Source organism: Stigmatopora nigra, chromosome 10 (genome assembly GCF_051989575.1).
Source record: "Stigmatopora nigra isolate UIUO_SnigA chromosome 10, RoL_Snig_1.1, whole genome shotgun sequence".
Classification (NCBI taxonomy): Eukaryota; Metazoa; Chordata; class Actinopteri; order Syngnathiformes; family Syngnathidae; genus Stigmatopora; species Stigmatopora nigra.
In genome coordinates this window covers 984,804-1,010,373 of record NC_135517.1, presented here as the reverse complement: position 1 = coordinate 1,010,373, position 25,570 = coordinate 984,804, and the positions used below count along the sequence as shown (strand labels likewise).

The 25,570-nt window shown below is 41.7% G+C and overlaps 1 protein-coding gene across 2 annotated transcripts in view; it reads right to left on the bottom strand.

Moving 5' to 3' along the window:
* The window catches only part of LOC144203363 (immunoglobulin superfamily member 21-like), a 164,918-nt gene that overhangs the window by 106,057 nt on the left and 33,291 nt on the right, over window positions 1-25,570 (bottom strand). The window contains exon 1 of one of the 2 annotated variants that reach the window (XM_077726758.1): window positions 21,646-22,087. The exons of the other annotated variant lie outside the window; for it this stretch is intronic. Coding sequence (XP_077582884.1) covers window positions 21,646-21,703 — 58 coding nt within the window. The 5' untranslated portion in view covers window positions 21,704-22,087. Of the gene's footprint in view, window positions 1-21,645; window positions 22,088-25,570 lie in introns of those variants that run through there. 2 annotated transcript variants of the gene reach the window in all.

Here is a 25,570-nt window from a genome sequence, read left to right as displayed (position 1 = left end):
GACAAATTGTGGATTTTGTGTCCACAAATTAGCAGTCACAGGAAAATGCAAGGATTTTTTGGGCTGCCTTTTCAAAACATTACAGTGATCATCTGCATAATATTGTGAACATTGACTTCCTGGCTTTTTTTGTGGGTGTGCTGATGTGCCTATCGAGTTCAGCCAAGTCATGAGTAGTGCTATGTGACAGTCTATGATAAATTAGTGCTTTTAATTTAGCCTCCTGAGACCTGGAAATCGCATTTTTGGTTCCACAAGACTAAAATTTTGAACTACAAGGACCCACTCATGATGTGAAAAGATCATTTTTAGTTTTTATACTCATTTGAAGCCTAATTATAGCCTAAATATCAAAAAGAAACTAAAGTAAGTGTTTAAGTCTTTGAGATAGAAGTATTTCTGCAAGCTAAAGCTAGCCAGGACAAAGGCAAGCAGCAAAGTAGCATTTTATTTTGGGAAATGTCAAGATATCTAATCATCTACTAATAGCAGTTTTGATTTTTCAAGTTAAAATAAGAAATTATGTTCTTTTAACCCTATTTTAAATTGTCATGCAGGTATTACTCACGTGCAGAAAACAATTAGCTAACCTGAATAAGCTAAACCTGAATTGACAGCATTATGGAATCTCAAAATCTAGCAATTTGGCCGCCATCTCTGGCCAAAAAGTGCATTGCAGAAACGGGTCTGACGACAAACATAAAAAATATCGTTGGGTATTTATCGCTGGGCGCTAAAAATGATTATAAACGTGAATTTCTGCTTCCATTTTAATGACAATACCATGAAATTAAATCAGATTTTTGTATGGAAGCCATTTTGTGCCAATGAAGATGGCCCACTCCAGATAAACAGCGCCATTATGAAGCCAACTTTCCACCACTTTGTCAACAAATACACGTGAACCTTACATAAAATAAAAAATAGCTCGTAAACGTATGCCGGGGGTGCCGAAGCTTTAAGCGCAATTCGCCTGATTTGAAAAGCCGGCCGGGTGTGCTTCTACTTGACGAGGCTTTGGCGTACTTGAAGCTTTGGCGTGGATAGAAATTAGTTAGCCGTGTGTGTAACCCAAAAAATAATTTTAAAGTAAGGCAATAATGTGGGGAAAACAAGATGATTTGCATATTGCTTGGCTTTATTCAAGTGTTGAATCAATTCACTGCGTTCAGCAGTAAGAAAAAAAAATTCTCACGCGGTCCTTGAGCCACTCGCACTCGGAATTTTTAATCAGGACAAAAAAAATGGAAATATTATTTGTTGTTGTCAGAAAAGCTCTGTTTTTATATTTTTTTCAGGGGTAATTAAACTACTCAAAACCACCAAAATGGCAAGCCGTGAAATGAATGACATAAAAACACGTTTGTTAAATTCGCTGACTCATCTTTAGTGACTAGTTTTCATTAAAAAACGCAAGTCGGACATTTCAAAAGCCAATTCAATTAAAATTTGCACTTTTTGCAGGTTTACTGGTGATAAAAACGTCTGAAAAAATGTACTATCCTGAAGGCAAGTGTAATTTTCAAGACATTTTGAGGTAGATTTTTGTCGTTTTCCACACTTGTCAGGATCAGCGAATGTTATCTCGATCCAAATGTGTTTTGGTGGGAAGAAGCGTCTCTGAAATTTAACGGCGTGATTGAAACTAGCTCACGTCTTACTCACGTTTTTGGCACGCTCGGTCGGCTCGCTAAGCTTTTGACAAGATATCTGCGGATGATACAGCCACGCCAAACCCGCTACGTCTTAGTCAGTCTTTTTTTTCCGGGTTTACTAATGAAAACATGCCTGGCAAATTACACGCCTCGACTTGAAATTTGGTTCCGGGGGCTGAATTTTCTATCCAAACCCACGTTAAGAGGGTCACCCCCCAAAAATCTACCCCGGTAAACAGCACTGACAGAAATGGCAAACTCAACGAACCACTCACGATACGGCAACATTCATCCATTCATTTTCTGTATTGCCTAGTCTCACAAAAGACACTGGGGGTGCTGGAGCCAATCTCAGATAATTATGGGTAAAAGGTGAAGGACAAGACAACCTGAATTGGTGGCCAGCCAATCGTAGAACAAAATTAGACAAACAATCAATCATATTCTTATCAAAATCCACTTTCATTGTTTTTCTGTATTGCCTATTCTCACAAAATATGCTGAGGGTGCTGGAGCCTATCCCAGATCATTACAGGACACGGTTGGGGGACACCCTGAATTGGTGGCCAGCCAATTGTAGGACAAAATGAGACAAACAACCAATCACATTCTAATTAAAAGCCACTGAGTGTTGAACCAGCTAGCCTAGCATGTTTTAGGAACGGTTAAGAAACTGGGAAACCCTGAGAAAACCCACTCAGGGAAGTAGACAAAAGACAGCGCACATATTCAGGTAGGTGCAATTTAGCATACAGAAACCTGGAGAAAACCCACGCAAGCCCATATAGAACCTACAAATTCCACACAGGAGGACCAGCCTGCGATTGAACCCATGAACACATAACTGCTAACCATGCCTGATCAAAATAGACGGAATATACACCAATGAAAGCCGTACTGCATATATTGTAGTTGAATGAGTACTACTGAAAACGAAAAACACGTAGAGAGCCCACGGTCTCTTGCAGTGGACACGCCACGGGTGCACGGCACCCCTCGTTATGGTTAGCCAAGTGACTAAACGTCCGGGCCGGCAGCTGCGTTGCCTCATTGTTTGTAGAATCGAGTGGCGATGGCGATGGCGGCAGACTCTGTGTCGTCGCCTCAGCTGATGGCGAGCAAAAGCCGGCCGCCCCCCCCGCGCCTGTAAATCTCTATCGATTACCTTTGGCTGACTGACGCTTGGCAGCTGAGCATTTGGCAAGCGCTACACATTCTAGCCCAGTGTTGCCTAAAGCGCAAATACGAGGGGGTGACGGACGACACGTGGGCAAACTACGGTCCGTGGGCCACATCCGGCCCGCTAGACTTTTAAATTTGGCCGCTCCATCTTTTTGTTCAAATGTCAAAACAAGAAGACGAGCATATGCAGTGAAGTAGCATAGCCATTTGCACTCCACTATTTCCAAAAAGCACTGATTTAAACCTCATTAAGCATCCCTGCTTTAAAGTCCACTTGCGATGAGTATTGTACTCACCACTAGTCAAGAGACCATTAAACTACAACTACTACTACTACGGTGACTACAGGCTTCCCATTCAAAGTCTCCATTCATCATGATAAATGAAGTCATTTTGTGGGTTTCATGTATCGCACAAGTGATCATTAGCATTGAATTGCCCTCCTTCTTTTTTGGAGCGCTACGCCAAGTATTAGCGCAGCCCCATCGTTTAGAAAGTCAGCCGGTTGCACTTGGCCATCTTTCATTCATTAAAAAATACTCAACGAGGTGACTCGCTACTTCTTTATAATTAAACCCACTTATGACACCTTTTGTTAAGTGCGCGACGGGCTTCCCATTTTTAATGTGCGGTGGAACTTTAGCCGTTGTTTCGATCCTGTCAAGAATCGCACCTGCATACATGATTTTGCACAGGCACAAAATGGCGGCCTAGCCAAAACAGTAGTTAGTCCTTGGCATCATGTTCGTACAGAATCCAATGTGTTTTTTTGTTTAATTTCGACAAGGGCATGGTAAAACTTTGAGTTGTGTGGCCTAAACAACAAAGAATTGACTAAAAAATCAATTAATTTTCTTCCTTCGACAAAAAGACGTCAAATTCCCGTAAACTGCCAGACGATCCTCATAAGTTGCCATTTTGGGGCCAAAAATAAACTGGTCTTTTACCGTATTCTTTCCCCCAACAACAAGTTGCACTTTTACAGTATTCCAGTACCTTGAAGCCTTTATAATATTAGATTAGATTAGAACTTTATTTCATCCCGTATTGGGGAAATTTCAATGGTTGCAGTCGCAAGACAGACACAGAAGACATTGTAGACCTAGCTAAAAAAATGGAGCCACACAGATGATAGCATAAGATGGCTTCTAACTAAGTACACACACAAACAAAAATAAATACTAGCCAAAAGCTATTTCTGCATAGTTATTAAGTCACTCAGCCAAATAATGATGAGAAAATGTCAACAACAAAATACTTAATAGAGGAGATTGCTCCTTCAGTACGTTTGTTATTGGCCGCTTTGTCACATAAACGACCGATTTTGAAGGTATCGGATGACGCCCTCGTCTTTCCTTGCTTCCCGATCTGGTCTAGCTTTATTCTAATCCTCTGGGGGTTTTATGTCTTTCCTCACGAGTGGGGCCTTCCGACGACGACGGGATTATTATAAACTCCCGCGTGGCTGTGGACGAGCTGGTGAGAGGGGAGGCATTATGGCGTCCTCGTGGCTGACAACTGGGGAGATTAGCGTCCCGATAGCTAGCCATGCCGTTTCTCTACGGAGGGTGACAGATGTGCTGGGAAATATGTACAACAATGTTGGGGAACGAAGGGGGGATATTTACCCAAGGATGCCAATTTCAGGAACAAAGATGGCGGGAAAAAAATGACTTTTTGGTTGATTTTTGGAGTGCGTGTAACAAACACCAAGATATTTTTCCAATCAGGATTTGTTGGTTGATACTAGTAATGAGTTTATGGCATATTTTTGCATGCGAAAAGAATATGGGATGCCAGATTTTGTGGATCTGCTAACGTGCTAACCGCTATTGCGCCAGGCCATCCGGCAGCTAATGAGTAAATACATATTTTAATAATGGCATGTATTTTTCTCTCTGTCTCTGGTTTTATTTTTGGCGACTTACTGTCATTTCTGGACTGAGTCTCACTTTTTTAAAAAATCATAGTTTGTGATTAATATTAAAAATTTTGTTAGAGTTATCTAAAAAAACTGAAAGTGTCATAAACTTATATACTTTTCGTGCATTATTTGGCTGGTGCGACTTATACTCAAGAGCAATTTAGAAGTTATTTTAAGAAACTAAATGTTATCTAAAAAAAACAATGTAAATCTAAAAAAAACCTAAATGTTATCTAAAAAAAACCTGAATGTTATCTAAAAAAAAACTGTTTCATGAACTTATATAGATTTTTTTGTGCATTATTTGGCTGGTGTGACTTATACTCAGGTGCAACTTAGGAGTTATCTTAAGAAAATGTAAATGTCATCTAAAAAAAAAGAATGTAAATCTAAAAAAACTGAATGTTATCTAAAAAAAACTGTTTCATGAACTTATATAGATTTTTTTGTGCATTATTTGGCTGGTGCAACTTATACTCAAGTGCAATTTATAAGTTATTTTAAGAAAATGTAAACGTTATCTTAAAAAAACTGAAGTTATCTAAAAGAAACTGCAAATGTTATCTAAAAAAACTGAAGTTACCTAAAAAAAACTGAAGTTATCTAAAAAAATTTATGTTATCTAAAAAAAAGACTGAATGTTATCTAAAAAAAACTGCATTATTTGGCTGGTGCGACTTATACTCAGGTGCAACTTAGGAGTTATCTTAAGAAAATGTAAATGTCATCTAAAAAAAAAGAATGTAAATCTAAAAAAAACTGAATGTTATCTAAAAAAACTGTTTCATGAACTTCTGTAGATTTTTTTGTGCATTATTTGGCTGGTGCGACTTATACTAAGGTGCAATTTATAAGTTATTTTCAGAAAATGTAAACGTTATCTTAAAAAAACTGAAGTTATCTAAAAGAAACTGCAAATGTTATCTAAAAAAACTGAAGTTACCTAAAAAAAACTGAAGTTATCTAAAAAAATTAATGTTATCTAAAAAAAACTGAATGTTATCTAAAAAAAACTGCATTATTTGGCTGATCCGACTTATACTCAGGTGCAACTTAGAATCCGAAAAATACAACACTTGCTAATCAAGCTCACTTTACATCCCCCAACTAAGATAAAAACAACAAGTCTCAACAACTGTTTTCTATTGAGTCGCCTTGCAAAATCCAAACCATCAGTTTCAACTATGCAGAGGCAAACCCTTCTATAAATCCCAATTTCCATAGTCCTGGATCTCTGTAGGCCCCCAAATATGTATTTCCCAATACTCTCAGCCGATATTCCACTATTAAAATACCCTGCAAAGCCTTGATAATTTGGACTTTAACTCATTCCCCGCCATGTACATTTGCTCCGCCGGTAAAATCCATTTCAGCCGGAATAGTCGGAAATGAGCAATCATCTTCCCGGGCGCCAATTTCCAACGCCATTTGGCAGCCATTATAAAATCTGAATGGTAAAAAGCACGGCGCAGGCGCGGGTCGCCGTGACCCGACGTCGCTCGGCCATCCGTCTGAACGTCGACGTAATGCTCGGCGGGCCGCGCCGGGCGCTAATGCCGACATTCCCCGGCGTCGGTCTCGCTCGGGCGGCGACGAGCCAGACCAGGAAACGGCGGCGTTCCATCAAGACGCAGAAAATGACAGCAAAGTGTTTCAATTTAACACGCCGCTTATTTTTTTTGCCCAACAGATGCAACATTACGCTGGAAAATGGCGTCGTGATGAAAAGTCATTTTGCTTAATGTGAACATAACGTCGCAAAAAGAGGAGATGGGCTGCTCTCATTTAGAATCGGCGCACGACGTGCATATACGGCAAAAAAAGATGCTGTTTATTCTGGGATTTGAAGTGCATTGTGGGAAATGGAATGTTGCTTTTATTCATAAGTGCAATAGATTTGGATTTTTTTTATTGGAGTTTCATTTTATTGGCTTAGGATGTTATTTTTTCAGCCCGGGTATTTTGTTTATGGAATCTATTAGTTTTTAATTAGTTTTTTTTCTTCAAATGGTGTGCAGTTATTTCAGAAAACGATCCTGATACTTAACGAACGGTATATCCAACACAAAAAGGTAAATAAAAAAATGTATACTGTCATTTATATTCTACTCTATGACTTTTGACCTCAATATCCCAGCATTTTATCATATATTTCTTTATTGAGAAACAGATTCCGCTACTTTGATAAAAATCCGCTATTCATATTGAAGTTATTATGAACATAAAAATACCAACAACAAAAATAATGACATTTCTAACCTTTCTAACCTTTGACCTCAACCCATAATTCTATCACATTTTCATACCAAATACCGATCCAGCTATTTTTATAAATATTCATTATTGAGCTATCTTGAATACAAACATTTCATGACAGTTCTAACCTGTGACCTTTGACCTCAAGACCACAAATTATCCTAAACAAACAGAACGATTTAAAAAAAAATCTTTTCACATATTGCTATGTGTTTATCAATATTTTTTTACCACAGTACAACAATGACTAGCCTTACTAATTCAATCGTAGGCAAACGATTGGTCGAGAATTGCGAGCCAAGTCAGCACGCCACTCTCAATATTTTCTCCCGGCGGGATTTTAATCATCGCTTGACGAAAAAGCCGTCTGAACCGAGTTCCCCGATAAGAAGCGCATCATTTTTCCACCTTCCCTTTGCACTTGTTTTCTCGGCGGCGACGTGGCGCCTTTGTTTCCGCCCACCGCCGGTTAATCACATTCATTGCGAGGCGCCGGATTGAATGGGCGCCGCCTGAAAAGGCGTCCAATAAGGCGGGAGACCAATGAGTTTCTGAGCTGCGACGGCACGGCCGCCCCCGAGAGCACAATCAACGGCAGAGATGCCAGATTACGGGATTTACACTTTTTGATCCACTTCGGTCGGTCGGCAAATGACATCGACAACTGCCATTTTCTTAACCAACTTTGCATGGAAGGCATCAACATGAATTGTGGCCTCAATCTTCCACTTTCAAAGCTCATCTCTCTCTCTATCTTTTTGTCAAACCGCCAAAACAAGAAAGCCACGTTATGCAGTTATGTAGCAAAACATAAAAAAGTCACAGAGATCAAACAGTTTCAGAAGAAACTGACAGTTTCACTGTTTTCAAATTCATTCATTCATTGTATCCTCACAAGGGGTGCTGGAGCCTATCTCCAGGAACCAGGCAATGAACGGGTGGCTGGCCAATTGCAGGGCAGAAAGAAACAAATGACTAAACACAGCTAAGAGCAATTTAGCAAACAAGCAGGCATTCGTAGCTAGGGTCACGTTAGCATACAATTATAGCCTAGCATGCCTGTTTTTGGGAGGAAACTAGAGTTCCCAAAGAAAACTCACCCAAACCTGGTAAGAAAATGCAAACTCCACACAGTGAGGACCAACCAGGGCCTCGAACTTAAGACCCCAGAACTGCGAGGCCGATTCCAAACCACTTAACCACTGAACCACTGGTTTTATGCCCATTTTCAACTTCAATTTTCAAAACCCAAACATCAAAAACTGCAAAAAAATTGACATTTTCACTCTCCTATGGCAAATCTAATTCCCCAAAACAGCCAACAACTGAGCAAATGCCCAAGAAATGAATAAAGTTGAATTTTCCCTCAAACCAGAGAGTCCAAAGTCTGCAAAACTGCCGATCTGCGAAGAGCGAAACGCTGAACAAACGATAATTCTGAAGGAACCTTTTCGAGCCACAATATTTCCACGGCACGTTCTGAATGGCTTAACACGGGGTTTTTGTGTGTAAGTATCCCAGGGGTTTCCGCCCCTCCATCTGTGGCCATAACTGGCCTGGTACTGTATTTAATACAACGGCTTCTCCGGCAGCAGTCAAATTAATTGCTAGTCATTTCACACGCCGGGGACGGACGGCAATCTGGTATCGACCGTTTGGGCTCGGGGACGCGAAACGCGGGAATGCCACCACCGCCGGGGAAATGGCGTTAAAAAGTCGCAGCGGTACGGACAATTAAAAACATAAAAAAAAGGAAATGAGACATTGTACAGTACGCATGCTAAGCAATGTGTGTGGTTACAGTACATTTAAGGTGAGAAGCGTGAAGAAAAATAGGAGCCGTTAGCATAAAAAATAAAGGAAATCGGGTTGTCGCTAGGCTTGTCTTGCACTACGACGCCTACACGCATACTCAAAAAAAAATGGAGACACGTTTGTGTGGCATTATGACAGAGCCAGTGTGTATGAGTGGGGGGGGGGGGTGTAAAATGTGACTATTCAGAAATGTGTTTTCCAATTGTGTTGACATAATAAGCCGGCATTATTTTGCCAACCACAATTTGGTAAATTCGCTGTGAATAATACATGAATATCCAATAGTGAAGTGGCCATTTTGGCCTGAAAAAAATGGAACAAATCTTGTAGCACAAAAATAGAATCAAACTTCAAATTTGAGGTTTCCGCAATGTGAAATTATCAAATTTGTCAGGGTAACAAAAAAATGTTATCGCACCATTTTAGAACAGGTGTCAGGCTCACAGTTCTGGGTTCGATTCCAAGTCTGGAGTTTGTGTGGGTTTTCTCGAGGTACTCCAGCTTCCTCCACCATCCCAACAAAATGTGGATGCTAGACTTATCGTATGCTAAATTGCCTCTAGTTGTGTTTAGTTGTTGGTTGGCCACCGTTTTAGGGTGTCCCGCGCCAGGAACCCATAGAAATCCGAAAGAAATTACCCAAATTCAGGATGAAATCCAGTTCTAACCTAATAAGAACAAGAATGTGCCATTTTAGACTACTTTGGTGACTATTTACTGACAGTCTATGCCAAAAAAATAATGTGGAATGAGGGATAACTGTTTGAAGAACTGTTAACAATGATTTTTTGGGTGCTCGGACGTTTGGTCCCCTGGTCTTTTGGTCCTCTTTGGTCGCCAGTCAAATGGTGACACCTTGCCCATAGCAAAAACCATCCCCTCAGTTCCACTCTGAAGCCGTGAAAGAGAGCCGTCCATGTTGTACTTTTTTTTCCAACGTGTCTTCACGTTGCGGTTTTGGCTAAACGGCTTTCCGACTTGACGCTGGCGTCCCCGCCAGAGATTACAGTCACAGGAGAAGCCGATCACCACACGAGCCACGGCCAGATCCCTTTACGCAACAGGTCGCCGGTCCGCGTGCGAGGACGGCAAGCGTGGGCGGTCTATCCTGGCTTTTTGGCGCCCAATCGACATCGCCGGCTTTACGGAGCAGACGGAAATGATATCATCTTGGATTCGTGTAACCATCCGTCCCAACAAACAAAATACCCGAGCATTAGCCGCCATCTTCTCCTACTCAGGGATACATTAACTCCCCGCCGGGTTGTCTGATGAACGTTATCAGGGGGAAGCAGACATTTTGGAAAGTCCCGTCTTGGACCGTGACTTCTACGGGACGGAAAAATGGATTTGTATCGGTATTAGTCTTTTTAATGCGGAAAAAAATGAAAAATCTGACAACCCAGGGCTCATACGGAGCAAGCCTAAAGAGGGAATAATCCGTCAGCCGCATGCGGAACCCGCACAATCCCGGCCGGCCCATCTGTACAGCTTCGGCCCATCCGGTGACGTCGAGTGTCCAGATTAACCAACCCGTTTTTTTTCCGTCCCGCTTTTTTTTATCCCTTTCGTGGTTTGCCGTGTAATCCGAGACCGCCGCCGCCGAAATATTAAAACGACTAAAGAGTGTGTTCGCCACACACGCGGGTGGGTGTATATTAAAAATAATCAAATTGAACGGGCGTTCTTAGCCAGATATTGATCACCTTGCAAAAGAAAAAAAATGTATGAAAGTAATTTTCCAGAGTGGAAGAAGAAGAAGACATCGTCAATCTTCCAAAGTGTCGTCAGGTGGCATTGATTCATGCTAAATTATGTGGCACACTCACGGGTGTTGATGGAATATGATAGTAAACCAACCAGATGTCCGTCTGGTAGATCACTTTTTTGGCTGTCAATTGGTGTCCAATCTTTTTGAAGCGGGAGGGTAGCAGCCAATGAAATCAAGTTGAGTCAACTGATGATATTTTAATCGGAATATTTGACATTATGGTGTCGATAATATCACAATCTATTGTAATACTATATACTTTTACCGATTTCCTAACTTGTCAGGGCAGAACTAAGACAAAAAAATGTCAAGGTTTGATTTTGTTTAACTGTATGTTATGTTTAGTTTGTTTAAGTAAGGAGTGTAATCGACAATTTCATAACAATGTGATATCGATTCTTAAGGCCAAAGTACGAAATATGCCAATATTATAAAGTCAACTACAATTCAGTGGAATTCCATTGATTTTATGCCATAAGTACACTTTTAAAAGTCATATTTTACCAAAAGCAATGAAGAAGAATCAAGAATAAACATGCTACCAGGGTATAGTTAGCACTACATTGTAGTCAAGGGCTTAGAAAAGATTCCAATCAAATCCCAAGAGGGAAGACGGGAAAGAAGACAGGGCAAGGAAAGGCTCAAGTACTACATTCCATTATATACATTAAATAACACATACTAATATTCTGCAGAATTTACACTAATAGCTTTACTGTGTTTTCCAAGCGTCCAGAACACAACAATAAGTGCCGATAAGTAAAATCACGGACTATTTAGTCCACAAATACCAATCTTTTCCTTTAAAAACCCTTCCAAAATACAAAGAAAATGATATTTCTGTCAATTTTATCTCCAAAAAAATTGAAGTCATTGAAATAAATCACACAAAACTCATTTATAAATTCCGATCAAATTATGGTTCTATTCCGAATGACTATTTTTCCTAACTAACAAAATACTGCACCAAAAATAAAAATACACAAGCTCGGCCGATGAATATAAACGATTTCGAAATCAAGTCCCACTTTCTATGTCCACATTTCTTAAAAACTCCCACACGATCCCAAGACATCAACATACACACACAAAAAAAATCTTGTACTTTGACAACCAGGAGTTGCACCATCGATTGAACTTTGTGGCCCGAGGCCCAAAGACAGAGTTCTCTTGACTCGTGGCGAGAATTCGGATCAATCGGAGCATGCTCAAGGAAAAAAACAACCCAAAAATGTAAGCCGTTTCCGGGAATCTCTTTCTCGTGTAGCCGCGAATCCTTTGCCAAGATGCTTCTGTATTCCATGGCATTGTTTGCATTTGTATAGGACACAGTTGAAATGAAATCAAGCACCCCCCCCCACATCCCCAACGGCCCACCCCTAAGGGCATCCCATCCTCCTGAATGCAAATAGCTCGTGCCAGCGCGTCTGAAAATATCTCCATTGTTTGCGGGCGTTCTGGGCGAGTGCAAACATCCCACTTTGGCATGTCTGAAATGTCAAGGAGATGATTGGCTTTCACGCGTTGGGGCTGAAGCGCAGATAACCAACGGCGCATTAGCATACGTGCACTCGCTATCTGGACACGTGCTCCGCTTATCGCAGTTTTTTTCGGGGGGCGCCGCGCCACGCCTCCGTCGTTTTGAAGTTCATAAAAACTGGCACGTGGATAAGTCGTTTGGAGGGAGAAGACATTGGGAGGTGTTTAGAGGCGAAAATGGCGGATTTGTTCGTGTAACTTGCAATAAAAGTGTGTTTTTGAAGTGCGTAACTTGCAATAAAATTGTGTGTTTTTAAAGTGGTCTGCTGTTAATTTGAAGGAGTATTTCCAATGGTAGACGTCCATTGCCGAGGTGGGACGGCAAATGTTACTGCCAAGTCACCCAGTGAAAAGGAATTGGACATGTTTGTGACAAAGTCGGACAATGCATGGTCAAAAATCACTGTTTTATTGTGATGTAGCTTAGCAAAAAAAAAAAGTTTGTCATTATCATGTATTTTCAAAAGCGATATTTCCATGAGCAACTAAAATATCTTTTGTTTGACGACAATATTGTTTAAATTTGTTTATTTTGGCATCGATTGATTAAAAATAGTTCCAGTGTTGTTTTTAGACAAGGCCCGAAATCACGAATCAATGATTTAAAATATGTCTACACTATCTCACTTATGGTGATGGAGCCTATCCCTGCTAACTACTAATTACACCCTTGATCGGTAGCCAGCCAATCGCAGAGCCCAAAGACACCAAGGTCAACCAATCATATCCAAGGCTAGCAATTCAGTCTCCAATTAGCCTAGCATTCATCTTCTTGGAATGTGGAAGGAAACCGGAATACCCAGAAGAAAAAAACCCAAGCAGGCCTAGGAAGAACATGCAAATTCCACACAGTGAACACCACCCTTGGAATCGAACCCTGGACCCCAAAACCGTGTGGCCGGTCCGCTAACCACTTTTTGTTCTTGGTATTTCAACTTCATTTGCCCTGAACAAATTGATTTAACTCATCAAACCACGCTTGAGGTTTCAGGTGATCCAATACCAGTTTGAATGCAGCCATTTTGGCTTTGTTCCGACTTAAAAACCAATCCCGAAAAATCTTCCGAGTTGGAAGCAAATCCCGCCTACATGTTTTTTTTTTCCCTGCACACAGTTGAGCTCCACTTTAAGTATTTCCAGAAGAAGCCTCCAACAGCGCCATTACTAAGCAACAACCAGCCCAAAGTTGCGCATCGCGGCCCTTCCCGTACAAAGACGCCGTTTGAGGCCACGGGGAGCTTTTCCCCCGGAGGCCATCGGAACGCACAAAGCCGACGGCGACCCTTCCACAAAAGCCAAGCGTGCGGCGGGCGCTCTTTTCATAACATTAAGGAGATTTCAGAGCGACAAAAGCAAGCGGCGGCAGAAATGATTACTGGCACACGATGCAACCTTACGTTTTTTTCTGGCTTATTGTAGTCCGTTTTTTCCGTTTTATTATATTCTGGTGAAGAATGAAAGTGGCGGCGTCACCTCAGATGCTACTTTACGGAATTTGATAGTGTGGACTTGTTTTCTTGGTTAAAAACTTCAATAAAAGCAGTTTTAATCCCATTTTGCTAGAAAAACAGCCTCTGATTTTGTTGTTTTGTTTGGTTCCAAGAGATTTTCCATAGAGAAATGCTTCATACATGTTTTTTTTGAAGAAAAAAGCTCCAACACAAACACTCATAATTTACAGGTTCCATTTTTTTTCAGTTTGACCAAACAGTAAAGCGAGTGAATCCAAAAACTGGAAAGAAGTGGTCCAGTCCAGACCAGAAATTGACTAAAAAGCACTTGTGAAAACAAAAAAAAATACAAAAATATTTATCAATGAGAGATTATTAGTGTTCCAATTGCTATATTTGCTTAAATATAAACTATAGAAACACTTTTATGGTATTAATAAGGGTGAATCCAGACTAGTTTTGATCAAAAATTTGGAACTGAAACAAGGAACAGAAAATCAGCTTAAGTGCAACAAAAAAATGACAAAAAGATTGACCAATGAAACATTATTAGTGTTTCAATCGCTATATTTGCTGTTGTATAGACTAAAGAAACGCACGTTATGGTAAAATATGGTTTGAATCGACTCATCACATGATAAAGTCAACGAGTTTCCACTAGCGTCTTGCATGCCTTTGCCTTAAGTTTCCCCCCCCCTTGGAGAGATCATTTTTAATAGCCCAATTTCAACCAGTAAAAAATCTGCGTGAGTCCTCTCATTGATTTTAGAATCCTCTTTGATTCAATCATTTAATTAGTGACAACGAGACTTTAAGTGGCCCTTAACTGGCGACTTTCTCATTCACTGATGAAATCATTTGCCTATCGCAAGGTTAAATGTGATTTATTTTGGGCAAAACAGGACGGCGTTGTCGCATTAAGGCTATCAGTAGAATACATAATAGAGTGACGGACTAATGGGCTTCTTTCTCGTGCGGTGGCCGGAGGATACGCGGGTTACTTCCACCCACCGGATTGTGGCGAGTGGCTCAAAAACACCCCCGCCCGCGGCCCTCGGATAATTACTTATTGGCTAAATTCAAGCAGAAAAATATGGGTACAAGTGTTTATAGCGAAACTACTTGACGTCCCTTCAGGCTCATTTCATATTTTTTTTGCAAAGCCAGCATTCAAAGGTAAGACAATATTGCCATTGGACGGCTTAAAAATTTAGTTTTTTTCCAATAAGAGAGCTTTTTTTTGGTGGTTTGTGGTCGGGTATTTGTTAATTTTAGGGTGTGGTTGTACCAGGAACAAGCTATTTTTTGGGGGGGCTGGAACTAAACTACATTTTGAGGCTTTAAAAACGAACCCACGCATTTGCGAGCATCGTTCAATTGTCGGACGGAACGGTGTGGGCGGGCTAGAATACGTAAAAAATGCTAAATTCTGGAAATCTAGGCTGCTGCACTCAAGCTAATAAGGCGTATTCCTTTATCCGGGTGCTAAACAGCTGAAATGTATTGCTATTTGTTGGTGGAATTCCCAGCATGGGTTTAATGTTATTTATCTGTAAACATACGCGTGGTGTAAAAGAAATCTAACATCAAATTAAAATGATTATTTCTCCAGTTTTGTGTGTTGTGTTAAAAGGCTTCCATTTCAATTGGTGTTGACGGCACTCAATGTCAAGTTGTTTCTTTTCTACGCCTTGTGATTGATTGACAGACTGGACTTAATGTACAAAGGGGAACAGGTTGTACAGTAACTGAAATAAACATGTAATTAAAAAAATCTATATGTAGTTAGAAGAAAACAATCTATGCTGGTTTGCGTTATGGCTATCCATGGTTCCATATTGTCTTGACATCAACCAAACCAATGAAATGAGCAGAATTTGGTATGGTCATAGCTCCATGGTCATTGGTCAACAAACGAGAGAGGCAATTGACTACAAAGTACCATACTTGTATCTGTTCCTTTCTTTAAATTTTGAGGTAATATTTTTGAATTTCGTGAGAATATGGGCTGATTCCGTTTGGCAACCCGAACAAACGCCAAAGTTCTTTCTAAAGTGAACCGAAACCAACTCCCCCTCCAACAAGGTCCATTTTTTTCAGCTCTAGAATCCACTGCTTTGTAACTGAAAAGCCCCCAACTTTCTCCAAACAATGGCGGCGTCAATACTCCGAAAACTAAAAGATTTGCTGACGAACTCGAGCAATTACGCAAAGATTCGCGAATCAAAATCTCCATTCAAATCTAGTTCGTCTTTGCATCCAATTCAGATGGCTTCTCGGCCGACCCGTCTCCCTGTCCGTCCGCCATCTTTTTAGCATTTAGCGATTCCGGCTAGCGTCCTCGGGCGAGACCGCTACTCCCCGAAGTGACAGGTGGAACCGATCACAAGAGCGCCGGAGCAAAGCCCAGAGGTGGTTAGCCGGATGGTAGCGTCGCCGTAGCGTAGCATGGCGGCCGCCAGGGCAACCTCTTTCCGTCAAGCGCTATCTTGTCAACGCGTCAGCGGCAGACGGTCACGGCGCGACGGGAACCATCAAAGCCCGAAGAGATTGGCCGGCCGTTAAATCCGCATCTATCCATCTTCCGGGCAAACGGTTATGTGCGCCAGATTACTTTTTTTTTTCTTCCCGTGGATGATTTATTTATCATTTGGCGCGGAGGGCTTTGGATAAACTCTTCAAATCTTCAATGTTTCCAATCGGAGGTTTCGCTCACGTGTTTGCCGCTCCAATTAGGAACAAGACAAGGGCGGGATTTTGGCCGGAGATTAGGAAGCTTTGGAGGTTTTATTTTTGGGTTGCGCTAGAGCAGGAGTCTCTCAATTCTTTTGATAGCATTGTTACACTGTTGCTAATCAATGAATATCAATGAGATCATTGAGTCTCAATGAGAGAATGGATGCAGAAGTATTTAAAAGTCAAAATATATGAAAATGTGAACATTTTTGTCATTTTACTACTTTTAAAGAACAAAAAGTCTCTGAATTCTTTCCATATTTTAGCTTAGAGTCATAAGCACAAATCCAAAGAGCCACATGTGGCTTTTGAGCACCTGCGCTAGAGTTACCTTGGATGGATTTGGAAAAGGACTTGTTTAGAAGTCTAAGAAAATGACTGTATAAGCCGTACCCCTAAAATTGCCTGAAAAGTGTTTAGGGTCAGATAGTGAAGATCTACAGGTCAACAACTTGTTGAAAAGTTGTTAGACGGAATTTTCCAAGCGCATCTTTTGTCAAAGTCTGGTGAAATTGGGCTACGGTTGGGGTTGTGCTAATTTGCCAGGAAAGGCAGCGTGAAAGAGGCTTTGGCTAGTACCGGGGTCCCCCCCCCCCCTTTTTTTAGTAAGCTCGTGGCAAATATTCTTTTCTGGAACTTTGAAGCTTTGCTTTCTATGCTCAGTGACTGTGAAGAAAGATTTGTTGAAGGTTAATCTTATTTTTTCTGCCCATTTCAACAGGCGTAAAGTTGACGCGGGTTTGTCAAGGGGAATGGGATTCTAGGGGGTGCGGGGGTGCAATGTCCACAATGTGGTTCCTTGCGTATTGGGATGGCGTGATGGCAGAATATTTGGGGTATTTTAAGACTCTGGCCAATACCGAGTCCCGATCCGTTGGGAAGTAAAAAAAAAAAAGTACCATATACAAATGTTTGGTCCACCAAATTTGAATATTATACGATTTTTTCACATATTAGCCGCCTCTGCGTATAAGCCGTACCCTTTAAATTGCCTTAAAATGGCTGAATTTGACAATTGCTCTCATATAAGCTGCCCCCTGATTCACAACGTTCATCTCCATATTCATGGTTTAATAGGGAGTACAAATGTGTTACTTTGAAGGAAAAATCTTAATAAAAATCATAGTATGTGGTATTTCTAAGATACCATTACTGGATTATACATTCCTAAAGGCCGTTGCTTGTACATAGACAAATTCAAAATGGAAGTCAAGAGAGCAGTACAATCAGGAAGTGCATTCGTAGTAGTCTAGGCAAGATGGCGGCACCCTGAGTGACCAATTGCAGGCACTAGTGTCCATTTTTTTAGGTTTTATGCAAGATAAGGTTCATTTTTTTCCTGGAATTTCATTCATAGACATCAAAATTACTTTTGTTTAGCATTTTATCAGTTTACTATTTCTCTATTTTGAAATAAATCACTGATTTGCCGCATTGTCTTGCTTTTCCTCTTTGTCACCTTGCAGTTTTGTGCATGTCAGGTCTAAATTATGCTCCAAAAAGCTTTACACTCGATTCTATCATCTTTTCTTTAGCAACAAATACGGCGTATATGCGAGAATATACAGTAATCATTTGAGGCTGATGTCAACAATCCACAAAATACAAAATCCCGTCTCACTACCACTGACCAACACCGGTCACAGGACCACCAATACCACTGAGTCAAGTCAGGTGAAAGGAGCAGTGCACCCACCGCGCTCATTCCAAACTTACAAAAACAACAACAAAAAGATCCACATTTGACCTTAGCTAGCACTGAAATGAATGACCCGTAACGGCGAGTATCTTTGCCAGCGACGACAGGACAAACAAGAGCCGGCCGGCCAACGCTGGCAAATCAGCACAATGCAATTCCGCCTCATCCCGCTGAGAGAAATCAATTTAACGGGGGAATCCCTTTAGCGCGCCGCCATCGTCGGACGCCACACCACCCAGGAAATTACAAACGCCGGCCGGATTGAAGAAGAAGAAAAAGAAAAAAACGCCGGCTGCCCGAATTGGCCTCTCAGATCGACTGGCGTTTTTTTCGAAGCAATCGAAGCAGACGAGGCGACCTTTTGCGACCCTTGGTGCGCTCCCGGGCATCGTCACTGGTTTGCTACTGAGGGATTGGACATATTGAAGACAAAAAGCCTCCGCTAATCCAACGCGTCGGTCCAATTTGACCCTCGGGAAGATGGACAAATGGACACAAGAAATGTGAGCAAAAGACAAAATGACGTAAAAGTATAACTTAAGAATTCTTGTCATAAATCGAGACGAATGTATATTTTTTAGAGTTAAAAATGAGTTAATAGATAAATAAGATATTTCCATAATTCCTACACATATAATGGTTGATCATTTTTAACCTATATATCAAAAAAATATTTAAAAAAAGACATTTCTGACATATTTACTTGGAATAAGAAGCACTAAATTCCATTGAAAGTTTAACTGAAGCTTCCAAACTGATGTTTTTTGGTGTTAAGCAGATTTTTAAGTGAAGTTAAGTTGTTTCATGGGAAATGTTTCCATAAAAAAATAATAGAATTTGAGTTTTGCTTGATTTAAGTGATTAAAACTTTTTAAAAGATTCAATATCTTAATTGGCAGCCTGGAATAAGGGATTTTTGCATATTATATGGAAAACCTTACTCAAATTGAGCCTTTAAGTTTTCATTAAAAACATTTAAGTACTCATTTAGTCCTTGAAATAAGTGTTAACTGTTAATCTGAATAAAAGTATATATTTTTCTTATTTGGAAAAAAAATCCAAGTTCGTACATTGTACTTAAGGCATTGGAAGATAATTTCACTCTTATTTTTTTTACCCAAAATAAAGTGAAAACAAGGCAATTTAATTAGTTTTAAGTAGGTGTGTGTTTACATTGTATTCCTGAGGCGTTTGGGCCAGAGTACAAATGTACTCATAAGCCTTTTATTTAATCAGAATGCCCACAAACATAAACAAGCATTCTTCCCCAGGTTATAAACAAAAAAAGTACCTTTCACTGCTCATTACCTCAAAAAAAACAACAAAATAAGCCAAAAACCAAGTTGATGCCCGTAGCCACATTGATAATCTTTACGAAAAACGAGCTTTCACGTTAAATAAGTGCAAATATATGTTAAAAAAACACTGACGTGAGAAAACTAGTTAGCATCAAACAGCAGCCAGGCTAGAAATTGAGCTAACTAGCACGCTAACCAAACAAGTCACTCATGTGAGGTAAGAGAAACTATTTGTACTATTCCTTTGGGGAAGCTTTATTCGGGATACAGTAATCCTGTGTTTAAAGAACAAGGCCTGTGGTCTCATTTCATTTCAAATGCTAAAAAGTGGCACAACTTCTCTTTATATCACTTCCTGACGTTAAAAAAAAAATGGGAGAAGGAAGCCGGATTTTTAGCCCCTCGGAAAATTCCCTTCCCTTTGGCTGGTGCATCAAAAAACAAAAAACACCCACACAGAAAGACAGTCAGACACAGGCTTTTAATTAAAGACAACTTGTGCCCTGACGTCTCGGACTTGCTAAACGTCCCCGGGGCCAGCAAACAAATCAAACAACATTTGAAATAGACTTGGTCATGGCTCATTTCATGCGTCTGTCAATGGCTTCCTGTATCAAAAACTGACATCAATCCTCATTGTTACGCTCGCAAAAATCCACAAAACAGCCCAGGTCAAAGATTCATTCGGTTTTATCCTCAAGAGGGCCACAGGGGGTGCTGGAGTGAACTCCAGGCAATAGTATTCACACTGAGGTCATTTAGCAGAGTACCTGTAGAAAAGCCACGCAGACAAGGGGAAATCTAGCAACCACTACACAGGAACTTTAACGGGAATTCAACCAATGATCTTAGAATTGTGGCACCCTAAAAATTGGTGTTGACGCTACACTTCTGGTTTTGTTACCCAACATATCGGAAAAATATGCAAAAATGTCTAAATCCATTTGGAATGCAATCATCTTTATTACTAATTAAATACAAATAATAAATATGCTTGCACAATGGAATACTAAAATGAATAAGTAAATGTCATTAGCCTCAGTTCTGGGGTCGAGGGTTCGATCCCAGGTCAATCCTCACTATGTGCCATTTACATGTTCTACCGGGCTTGTGTGGGTTTTCTCTGGGTACTCCAGGCTCCTCCCACTTCCCAAAAACACAAATGCGCCACACTCTGAATTGTCTAACCCTGGCTCTGATTGGTTGTCCTTTGTCTCCATGTGCCTTGTGATTGGCTGGCCACCAGTTTAGAGTCTCCCCAAGTCCCCGAGTCGGCTGGGATAAGCTCCAGCACCCCTTGTGACCCTTGTGAGGCCAAGCAATGCATAAAACAGATGTAAAATAGTAGGACAAGCCCAGCACTACTGCATTAACACCACTACTTTAAAATCATTGTCTTGAGAGAAGACACAAAAAAGGGGTATCGAACCGACGACTATGCAAAGATGGCCGTCCAGAGGAGACAGATGCATGAAATAGGTGTTAAACAAAGGCAAAAAGCAAATTCCACTCAGAGAAGACAAGAAATATTGCGCCAGTGGCAGAAGAGGAGGAAGAAGAGGAGGAGGCAGTCTTTGAGATGCTCAACAGGCACACGGCAATCCTCCAGCGCACGGCGCGTCAATTAAACATGCCGCGCGGCGCCCCTCCGCCAACCGAGCCCCGCCCCCGGCGTTCCATCCCGCGACGCGCCAGAGCCCCCATGTCACCGCCATTAAAAGTCAACACGCGGGCGACGGCACAACCGCCGAGCACCCGGGCAAAAAAGCCCATTGGTCGGATCCAGCGGCTTTTTCCCGACCGCTTCGTTAAAAGCATTTGATCCTGCGGCATTGTGGGAAATTGCGGAGCGTAAAACTTTATCCTTGGTCCGATTCCCTCTTCAAACCTCGACCGCCATCTGCATCGCAAAGTTTTCCCCGCCAAGGCTATTGTTTCTCTAGCGTGACCACCCTCTAACGTCCACATGTCATAACGCATTCGCCATCTGCACGGCGGCGGCGGCGGCACCCCGGCGAACGTTTCCACAAGAAAAGAGCGTAGCGCCACACTCCCACCGAGCGCCAGGACCATCCATCATTTTAGTACCTATACGTCTTTTGATTTTTTGAATTTCTCATCTCCAGAGTGCGCTCACCCGCTCGCAGAGGGTGCTTGTCTTCGGCTAGGCGGGTCTAGAAAAGTTGACCTCCACCCGCATCCCGAGGACTACGCACCCACCTTCCTCCAACGACTCCAACTCGAGGCACACTTCCGCTACTGTGCTTTATTTATTTAAATGCGTATAATACGTGTTTTTTTTTTTTTGGTAGTACTCACCCACGGCTAAATCCAGTAGATCGGCGCACAGGAGCAAGCACAACGAGAAGACGCTCATCGTTCCTCCCCCTCTTTTGTTGCCTTAAATCCAAAAGTCCTGTGGCGTTTACATGCTCCCGGGAAGGACGGCGACGCGGCCGTGCGGCGCCGCGCATTCCACGCCGGCGCGGCTGCAAGGTGCCCCCCAACTAGTGGTCATGGCGCCGGTCCGAGCGCACAAGTTGCGAAGGGATACGCCGCGTCGCCCCGCGTGGACGGAGCGAAAGGAAGGGCGGGGGGGCGTGAGAAAAAAGGAAGGTTGATCGGACCCCGGTCCCGGGCGGAAAAAAACCCGCTGCAACCCAAAAAAAAGGCGGCGGTGGCGAGAGGAGTCGCGCAGCACTGAGATGAAACACGGGAATGTTGGGATGGAGGAGGCAAACGATCGAGCTCTCTCTCTCTCTCTCTCTCATCCCCAACCCTCCTCCTCTTCCTCCTCCTCTTCCTCTCCATCCCTAGCCGCCTCCCCCCTCTCTCTCCCCCCATCCATCCGTCGCGCAGTCAGTTCTCTTTTATTTCACACAGTTGCGTTGATTAATCCCGGGCTCTGGAACCTCTCTAATTCAGTCCATTAAGACGATTTAGTGGAAGCCAATAGGGAGGAAAATGACAAAAGGATATTCACATGCGTACGTTGCATATTCGGAAAACATGTCGAGGACAACAACATCAAGCTCACTTTGGCGTTAAATTGAAAGTACAGCCATTGTTTCTACCTACAAACATGCCTCAACTTACAAATGTCTCTACATACGAAATATTCAGGTTACAAAAAGGCATCAATAAGAATGTCATCTGCATCTACTTACAACTGCCACAACTTACAAATGCCTCTACTTACAAATGCCTCTACTTACAAATGCCTCTACTTACAAATGTCTCTACTTATAAATGCATCTACATACGAAATATTCAGGTAACAAAAGGCCTCAATGAGAAAATTTCATATTCATCTACTTACAAATGCTTCTACTTATAAATGCTTCTACTTATAAATGCCTCTACTTATAAATGCCTCTACTTATAAATGCCTCTCCTTATAAATGCTTCTACTTATAAATGCCTCTACTTACAAATGTCTGTACTTACAAAAGCCTCTACATACGAAATATCCGGGTTACAAAAGGCCTCAACAAGAAAATTTTGTCTCTGCGTACATACCAGAATTTTCAAGTTACAAAACATGAAATTTCCTAAAATACATACATCTTGTAGCATCCTGCCTTTTATTTTGAAATTGCAATCTCCCTCCCATTGGCCCTCTCCCAATTCTTCCCCAAAATAAATCAGTATTTCTGCTCACACAAAAACTTAAAGTGCATTCATAAAAGCGCTTGGATGCGGACAGACATTTACTCAGAAAATTGCCGTCATTAAATTAGAGCTGATTTATCCCGTGTTTTTTTTTTGTTGAGAAAAGCGATGCATCTCAGCTCCACGCCGATCACAATCTTGAGTGCATCATCGTTTCAGACACGAATTACAGGCTATTATTCATTAATTAAACTCATTCCACACATCCGTGAGTATTATTCCGCTTCAAAAATGACACATACGGGAATAACTAAACCTTTGTCAACGTAACTGATACAATACAACAATAAGCAACAATACAATAACGCATCACCTATTCATATTTTTTTCCCCCAGATGCCTTTAAGCATGATTTCTTCTCCTTTTAATATGGCGTCCATTTGCAAATGTCACACAATGGAGTCGAAAACAAAGGCGACATTTGCTATACGAAAGTTGGTGGCTTCCGGCTTAGGACACGCCCACCCGGCGGCAAAAAGGCGAAGGAGTTAATGAATAAAATGTGGTGGTGTGTTGTGGTGGTGATGGTGGTGTTGGAAGCACGTAGTTACTGATTAGTGACCTCCAATCTTTGAAGCAAGAGGAATTAAAATGTGGCGGGCGGGATGCGGGATGCGGCGCGGCGGAGGGTTAGCGCAATTAATTCAAGCGGCGGTGCTGGAACGGGCTGCCAGCAAATTTGAATTTTAAATAAGAACAAAAGAAACTTGCCCAAATTTGGGCAAACGTGCTTAGCATGGCAAACGTCTTATTTGGATTGGGCTTTCGTTTGGACGCAATTTTGCTACCTTGGGGAGGGAGCTTTTGTTTTCAGGGACTCAAAGAACACTGGATTTTTCCCGTTGTGCTCAGCGACAGCGTTTCAAATATAAATGTTTTCTCTTAACTTGAGCTCCTGACGTTTATTTAGTGGGAACAATGTGTTTTGTACCCTTAAAATTGTTGAATTGGACAATTTCTTGCGTATAAGCCGCCTCCTGATTGACAATATTCAACTCCATATTCGTGGTTTTAATAGGGAGTACAAAAGTCTTACTTTGAAGGGAAAATCTTAAGAAAAATGGTCGCACAATGCTACTTCTGAGATACTGTACAAATGAATCCGAAGGACAAGTGAGTTCATTTTCTTGAATTTCATTCATCGACTTTAAAATACATTTTGTTAAGTGTTTTATCTCTTCATCTTTTCTCAATTTTGAATAAAATGATCGTATCGGCCGCATTGTCTTGCCTTTGTGCCTTTGTCACCTTACACTTTTGTGCATGTCAAGTCTTATTTATGCACATAAAAGCCATATCGTTTCTTCAGTCCGAATTTGACTTACAAATACGTCTAATATGCGAGAAAATAAGTCTATCTTGTCAAAAAAAACGGCTACTGTGACTGTTATTGCTGTTGAAAACTTTTGTTTAAAAGGCCTGAGTGACGTTATTGATGTCAATTGAGTGCTTTTCAAAAGGATGTCGTCGTCTAGGAGTTTTCAATCTTTTTCAAAAGACGGAACATTTCAAAGCACGATCCTCCACGGCACCCCAAGTGAGCCGTGTCGATCTATCCATTTCAGAATGGCCGCCTTTCTCCAGAAAAGTCAAGGTAGTGAATTCTGATTTTCTCTCTAGCGATTTCTGCATCCAAAGTATGAAAAGGCTTGAAAAAAAAAAAGCTACTAGATTTCAATTCTTGGCCAAGTCTTGTGGATATATCAAGGTAATAAAGGCCAATCGATCGGCCAGAGACCTTCAACTACGAGTCAACCCTCACAAAAGGCAGCGTTGGGGCCAGTAATGACTGGCTTGCTTTATTGGCTTCCAATTGGATGCTTCTGAAGAAGCATCCCATGGAGTGGAGACCACTTGAAAGGGTACAGCGTACCCGGGCGGCGAAAAACGACCCCCGTGTGACCCCGACCTCCGCCAACGCCAATTGGTTGAGGTCCGCTGGTGCTGAGGTGCTGTGGCACGTCCCCGGTGGGTAGTGTCAACAGCAATTTTCTGGGGTAACGGAGCCATACATGCCTCGGCCGCCGTGGCATAAATGCTTTCCTTGTGCTCCTTTCGACAAAATCGATAAACTTTAAATGGCGCTGGGCTTTTCACTTTTGGCTCAGAGAAAAACACACCTAGTTCTACCTAGATGTTCTGTGGTGGAGGGTTCGATACCAGGTGGGTGCACACGGTGTGGAGTTTGGCATGTTCTCCATGGGATGAATCGGGTTTTCTCGGGGTACTCCAGTTTCCTCCCACATATCGAAAACATGCATGCTAGGCTAGCTGGTTGAGCAAGCTAAATTGTCTTTAGGTAAGAGTGTGATTGGTCGTTTGCGATTGGCTGGCTACTGATTCAAAGTACACTGGTTTCCCCCATTATCCACACCCAAAAATGCTAGCTAGGCTAATTGTACGCTAAATTATCTCTAGGTATGAATGTGATTGCCAAAGTTAAGTGGGATAGGCTCTTGCACCCCTTTGCGACCCTCGTTCGAAAAACGAAGGAAGGAATATTTGGGAATATACGAAAAAAGCAGCGCATTTTGGCAAGAGGCGCTATTTTTAGCCGTCAAATATTTTCACG